Raw genomic sequence first — 7,660 nt, 5'->3', positions numbered from 1 at the left:
ATATATATATATATATATATATATATTATATATATATATATATATGAACATATACATATTTATACACACACATACATATACAAGCATACATATATGTATGAGTGTATGTGTGTGTGTATGTTTGAATATGTATGTATATATATATATATATATATATACATACATACATACATACATACATACACTCACACAGATACATAAATATATTTATATATATATATATATATATATATATATATATATATATATATATATATATATATACACACACACACAAACACATTAAAATCTTTTTAGACAGGTTTAGTGGTGGTTGGGGGAAGGGTTCCGAATTTATGCATGTGTATATTTGGCTTTCATTTCAGTTCATTAACATGAGGATTTTTCAGTGACTGAATCAAAATGTATTCACTGAAGTATGTGTGCAAGGAATCATTATTCCTCTTTAGAGAAATTGTCGTTACTTCCATATCCATTGAACAGATTTGGGTCTTGTTTTGGTTTCTGCTGTAATTATCTATTAGCCATCATTATTTTGGATAGATCCGACGCTGTGACAACCGAGAGCCAGCACCAGTTGCTGCTGTGGGTTGAGACTGTTTCTGGAAAGATGCAGGGTTAAATAGCATTGGTCTACCAGATGGTGTTTGGTTGGTAGAATCAGAAGAAACTGGTACAGCCTGAAAAGAAACAAAAAACAAAAGTTGTAAAAGATACATTTACAAGCCTACACCTATATAAAACACATATATATGTATGGATATACATGTCTGAATGTTTGTGTATGTGTGTAACACCAATATCACTTTGGTTACAGATGCAAAAACTAACCAAACAGCAGTACAAATACAGCATATCTATAGCATTTTTTTTTAAAACAAATTATTAATCTAAGCAAGTGCCAAAGCAATAACAATACTTTCTTTTTTAATCTAAAGTCAACCCTAACCCTAAAGTCAACCAGTACAAATTATATACCTCTTCCTTGAATTTTTATTACAAGAATTGAAAGGAAAAAAAAAACAATAGGGATTTGAAAACATCATAAATATCCTAACATTGATCCTGCACTCAAATCTTTTTTTCTAACAAGAAATGGATTAGGAGATTAGCATTAACACATATTTCATTATGCTGTGACTTGTTTCTTTTAAGTGTCCTTTTATTTCTCCTAACCATTGACTATCTAACTACTGTCATTTTACTGGTGGGGACAACTCTTTCTCAATTTGTGAAGTAGCAGTTTATATCAACACCATTTGACAAGTGCAATACAGTAAATAGTGCTTTATAACTATTTTCTCTACGATGCCGAAAGTAGTGCTTAGTCTGAAAATAAAATGTGCATGAATTGTGAGAGCAGATCCTCAGCTGTGATGTAGGAATAGTAGCTATTTTCAGCTACAAAACAAAAAAAGAGTTAATGTACCTTGTGCTAACACATAACCTAATAGCATACCAAACATTCAACCAATAGTAGTTATACTATCTTTCTCCATCTCACACACACACACACACACACACACAGACTTTAACCAATAGGGGCTCTATTACCCCCTAAGGTAATAGGGGCTCTCTTGCTCTGTCTTAATGCCTCACACACATCCTAAAATTTATTTAACACCTGGCAATATATAACCCCTGAAATAGTTTTTCAGAAAGGATCTTTAAGTATATTTATCTAATTACAAGAAAATATCTGAAAACATTGAGAAAAATTGCTATTAGAGTAGAAGGAATTCTTCATTGCTTTGACTACGTATACTATTACTTGGTCTGCAATCATCTTTAGGTACAATATTTTAACAAATATATCCTTAGGCTAGGGATATTCAGCTTGCAAACCTTTATGTTTGACAGTGGATATCAACATTATTACTTATATTTATACGATATGTATAGATGTAGAAATATGTCATTTAGATATAATCAGAAAATATAGATCAAAACATAATGTGAACAGTAACACAAAAAAAACTATTAACATGATGCTACTAACACTTTTCTACTAAAGTTCATCTAAAAGCTACAGTTATGTAGTTATTACTAAGTTCAAATTTCCATATTTTTCTGGGTTCAATACAATTTTGAAAGACTTCTAGGAGGCCCTTACAGGCTAAACAACTTAAGGTTTAAAGAATAAAGATATAACTTTTATTCAATAGTGCTACATGACACAACAATAAGTGAATGTCTCTTTGGTCGATTGACATGCTAAAAATAGCAACTAAATCCCCCAAACACACTCTACCAACTATCAAAAAAGAACATGTATGAGAGTGTAGCTTGAGATAAAATATGTCTATGAAGATGGAATGGTCACTCTTAATATGCATGACCAGAGCTGACCTGGGGTTAAACAGCAAGTGAACAACACCTGCATAACTACTCAATATGCTCAGTATAACAAACTAAACTTCTCTGAAGAAACTACCTTCATAGTTTAAATTTCATACTCTAATTCCCTAAATCTTGAAAAAAGTATACCAAACAAAGATGGGATAATTATGGCTAGAAACCCCAACAAAGATTTTGATTTGGTTATCTAACTCCATTGAACAGGTTTATTCAAGGCAGAACTGGCTAGGGGAGAAACCAAAAATATAAACATGTACATTTTTTTTTTTTTTAACTATTTCAGAAAGCAGTGAAGGAAGGTAATTTGGAAGTAAATTTGGAAGTAAATTTAAAGTGCTTTGTGACTAAACAGTTCAAAAAGGACTAATCTTGAAACCAAAAGCAAATAACATAACTATTTTTGTTTTTTCTTTAAATCGTCATTTTATAAGGGAAATAATATAAATCAGTAAGAAATTTAAGTGCATTTGTGACATTGCAACAGCAAATAAAAACTCTCTCCTTCTCTTTCTCTCTCTCTCTCTCTCACACACACACACACATACACACACTTAAATGTGGCATAAAGCTATTTGGATTTACCAGTGGATTGGCTACATCTTAGTTAATTGCAAAGTCCTAAATCATGTGCATAGTGATTTAACCAAGCACCTCTGAAAGTGTGTTCTGAAAATGTCTCAGTCAATCTTAATTTTAAAAGCAGGATTAACAAAGTAAGTTAGCATTTCTTTCAAGAGATTTGTTTAGGCACCATTTGGATCTAACAACTCTGACCTCTTCGAAGCTTTTAGCTAGAGTGACGTATTAGCACCCAGTTCCATCAGTGCAAAAATTTGTCGTTTAAAAATTTAAAACAAGAAACCTGGTATTGGTCAGGAGATGAAGGTGACTTTGTGAACTGCACAATGCTTTCATAAATCTTCTGCTGTGTCGACCAGGGAACAAAGGGGGACTGGTAGGAAGCATCCTCATCCTTCATCTATATAGCCAGTGGAACACACACAACAATTACTTAACAATTCTCTTCACAAGAAACACTAACAGGTGGTAAGACTACTGAACAGATTCATTAGGAGTTTATCATTACATTTATTTATTTATTTATTTCAGTTTTCAACAATTACAAACAACATAAGTGCAGTTGTCTTTTATTTGCATTTATAACTTAATACATATTAACAGGAAAAATATTCTTAGTAAAATGACACCATTAACAATAACAATTATTTATTTATTTTTCTTCTTTAACTCAGTACATTGAGTGTTAATTTGGTTAGCTCCAGTATATTTTAGAAATCCCAGACCAATGTACAGCAAAGATGATTCCCATTATATTAAAACTAAGAATCAAGTACTACTAGAGTTGATTTTTGCTTTTCGTATTACTACTGCATTTCATAGTATTTCTTACTTAAGCCAGCAAGCTGGCAGAACAGTTAGCATGCCAGACAAAATGCTTAGCAGCATTTCATATGCCTTTAGGATCTGAGTTCAGATTCTGTGGAAGTCAGCTTTGCCTTTCATCCTTTCAGGATAGATAAAATAAGTTGAGCACTGGAGTCAATGGAATCAATTTTCCCCCATCCCCCAAACGTGTTGGCCTTGTGCCAAAATTTGAAACCAATATTATTTCTTACATTTGTCTGAAAATGATGCACCAGGAAATTTGGGACATTTTCTCCTAAAATTTAAGTCAAGTAACTTCTTGCAATTCAGATTAAAGGCAACTTACAGCCAGAAGAATTTCTGACAGAGGAAAAAGGCCAGAAATTTGGTGAGAAGGGATTAGTTGGTTAAATCAAACCAAGTACTTGACTGGTACCTTTTTATAATGACCCTGGGAGGATGAAAGGCAAGGAATCTGAACCCAGAATGTAAAGGAGTAGAATAAATACTGCAATGCATTTTTGTCCAACACTCTAACAATTCTACCAACCCACTATTCTACTGCCAGAATAATACTGTTAATGATAATGATGAAAATAGTAATGATGATGATGATGATAATTCATTTAACAAGGCATAAAGCCAATTTTCCAAGTAAAAGATATTGGTCAAATGAATTGGAATATGTATATATTAGTGGAACTTATTTTACTAAATCCTTTCAAAAGAAGAAATATTGTTGACTGACCCATTAACATAATTTTTGAAAATCATCTTTAAAATGCTAATAATTATTATTTTAAAACAATGACTCATTTTGACTGGATATACAACTAAATATTTACAAGGGAATGTTAGGCAGTAAAATTAGAATACCAGTCAAGAACTGGTACTCTTATTTAAATGACTAACTCATGCCAAATTCCTGGTCTTATGCCTATGTAAGAATTTATTATTATTATTATTATTATTATTATTATTATTATTACTATTATTATTATTATTATTATTATCATCATCATTCATCATGTCCTACTGATTTTGCCAGCTTAATAATAATTATTTCTAACAAAGGCACAGTACTAAGATTCGATGGTAAGGAAGGAGCCATTTATATAGTGGCCCCCAGAAGGATAAAAGGCAAAGTTGACCTCAGCAGGATTTGAACTCGAAATATAAAGAGATAGAACAAATACTGCAAGACATTTTGCCTAATACTATAACAATTCTGTAAATCCATGTCCCTTTCTTCAATAATAGTATAAAAAGATTTCATACACAGATACAAGGTTCCAAGTTTTAAGGGAACAGTTGATTATAATCTATTCAAGTGCTTCGTTGGTACTTTATTTAATCAATCCTAGCAGAAGGAAAGACAAAGATGACTCCTCAATGATTTTGAACTCAGAACATAAAAGAGATACAACTAAATACCACAAAGCATTTTGTTCAAGGCTCTTATGAATATGTCGATCTCTCATCATCATCATCATTTAATATCCATTATTCATGCTGCCATGGGTTGGATGATTTGATAGGAGTGAACTGCACTGGGCGCCACTGTCTGCTTTACCATGGTTTCTATGGTTGGATGCCCTTCCTGGTGCCAACCACTTCACATAACAACAACAATAATAACAATAATAGCAGCTTCAAATTTTAACACAAGGCCAGCAATTTTAATGGAAAAAGGTCAGTCAATTACTTCAGCCCCAGTACTTGGCTGATGCTTTATTTTGTCAACCCAAAAAGGATGAAAGGCAAAGTTGGCTCTGGTGGAATTTGATCTCAGGATGGAAGAAACACTGCAAGGCATTTTGTATACTTCTCAAACAATTTTGCCAATCCACCATGAAGATGACAATAAGTAGGGAAGAGTGATAATTTCCTCCTTAAGCACAATTTTATAAGAAATATGGTATAGTTTCAACCACAGTAATAATATCGGTTTCTTCATAAGACACTGAGTTACTGACAGGATGAAAATATGTATTTTAAAAAAAATTTAATACTTTGCATATCAACCAGTGGTTAAACAACAAAAACAATGAAAGACATTTACAATACATTAAATTTACAACATATGAATCAGAACAAAACAACACAGGAAAACAAACACAGACAACTGTATCTACGGTAGAGCAGAAAGGGGGGTTTTGCCACAATAAATGCTTCTCTGGTGTAACAAGAAATGGCACCACAGACAAATTTACTCCATTTACTTGTACCAAATTGCCACATCCACATGTCTTTTCCCAAAATCTTTGTGTAACTAAAACTAACTTATCTACCCTTGTTTTCCAAAGAGCAGTCATGGGCAGTCTACAGCCAGCAAGACTCTCTGAATGGCACACCTAATTTCCTGAGGAAAATAACCTATGCATAAGCTGTTTAGTAAAGCTGTTCATCTGATGATGAGCTATGTCTCATGAGATCCTCTTCTCACAAAGGGTTAAAAATGCATATCCTCAAGAAATTCTTTGGCAATTGTGTTGCAACTGCCATCAATTACAAAACTTGCTATAATACAACAGATGGTAATTCTAAAAGTGATTGAGTCAACACAGTGGTTACTTTCAACCAGACTAACTTTCAGAAAAGAAAGTAATGGGCAGTGAAGAAAATCATAAAGAAATTTTACTTCATCATATCTCAGACACATTCAAATGACTGAACTACTACGATGGAGAAATATGTCAAAGTAATGATAGTTTCAAATTTTGGCACAAAGCCAGCATGTTTAGAGGAGGAAGTAAATCAATTACATTGACCCCAGTGCTCAATTGGTACTTATCTTATTGACCCCGAAAGGATGAAAGTCAACCTCAGCAGAATTTGAACTCAGAATGTAAAGACAGATGAAATACCACCAAGTATTTTGTTCAGCATGCTAATGATTCTTATTTCTTTATTGCCCACAAGGGGCTAAACATAGAGGGGACAAACAAGGGCAGACAAAGGGATTAAGTCCATTACATCGACCCCAGTGCATAACTGGTACTTAATTTATCAACCCCGAAAGGATGAAAGGTAAAGTTGAGCTCCGCGGAATTTGAACTCAGAATGTAACGGCAGACGAAATGCCGCTAAGCAATTCACCCGGCGTGCTAGCATTGCTGCCAGCTCGTCGCCTTCAAGCATGCTAATAATTCAGCATGCTAATGATTCAGCATGCTAATGATTCTACTTGCGTGTTGCCTTCTCAATAATAATAGTAATAATAATAATGATGATAATACTTCTAATTCTGACACAAGGCTAACAATCTTTGGAAGAGATGGGAGTTGATAACATCAACCTCTGTACAAGACCAGTACTTTATTATATCAACCCTGAAAAGACGAAAGACAAAATTGACCTCAGTGCGGTTTGAACTCAGGAAATAAAGGCAATGATTCACCCAATCCAGTGCAACAAGTATCTCTTGCTTCACATATGTCTTTTCCTCCTAATACTATAAATTATATTATTACTACAACACCTATATTCAATAGCGTGAATGACCAGGAAAATTACGATACTAAGACCCAACACAGACACACAAAAAAAAACCACAAGTGCCACTCTTTGTTTCTTCTCTCACTCCATACAGGTACCTCTTTGTTTACATAATTCTATGAGGTATAAGAAAGTTCTAGTCATATAGGTTAAAAAAAATTTTAATCTAAATTGCACAAGCTTTTTCTTCTATTGTATTGCTTTTAGATTTTTTTTTTTTTTTTTTTTTAAAGAAATAGAGGATAGGGGTAGCTGTTGCCAACTCCAGTTAAAAACAATCACTCATGACTGTGAATGCTAACAGCAATGGGAGGCACTAACTGTTCTTGGTGAGTGGCTCTGAAAAGAAGTGAAGTACTTAAGTACATCTTGTGCTTTCTCACATTACTCCTTTGCTGACTTCTTACCCCCCCCCCCC

At 33.4% G+C, this 7,660-nt stretch overlaps 1 protein-coding gene across 11 annotated transcripts in view; it reads right to left on the bottom strand.

The window, feature by feature from the left end:
• Positions 1 to 206: 206 nt before the first annotated feature.
• LOC106868398 (protein transport protein Sec16A) overlaps positions 207 to 7,660 on the bottom strand; it is a 133,280-nt gene continuing 125,826 nt past the window's right edge. For 8 of the 11 annotated variants that reach the window (XM_052972886.1, XM_052972899.1, XM_052972890.1 and 5 more), the window contains one exon: positions 208 to 680. In XM_052972886.1, coding sequence (XP_052828846.1) covers positions 531 to 680 — 150 coding nt within the window. In that variant the 3' untranslated portion in view covers positions 208 to 530. Of the gene's footprint in view, positions 681 to 7,660 lie in introns of all 11 variants that reach the window. The other 3 variants (XM_052972902.1, XM_052972914.1, XM_052972901.1) reach the window with 2 other exon arrangements.

Source organism: Octopus bimaculoides, chromosome 1, assembly GCF_001194135.2.
Source record: "Octopus bimaculoides isolate UCB-OBI-ISO-001 chromosome 1, ASM119413v2, whole genome shotgun sequence".
Taxonomy (NCBI): Eukaryota; Metazoa; Mollusca; class Cephalopoda; order Octopoda; family Octopodidae; genus Octopus; species Octopus bimaculoides.
Note: the sequence above shows the minus strand (reverse complement) of the source record. Positions and strands in the feature narration are given on the sequence as shown.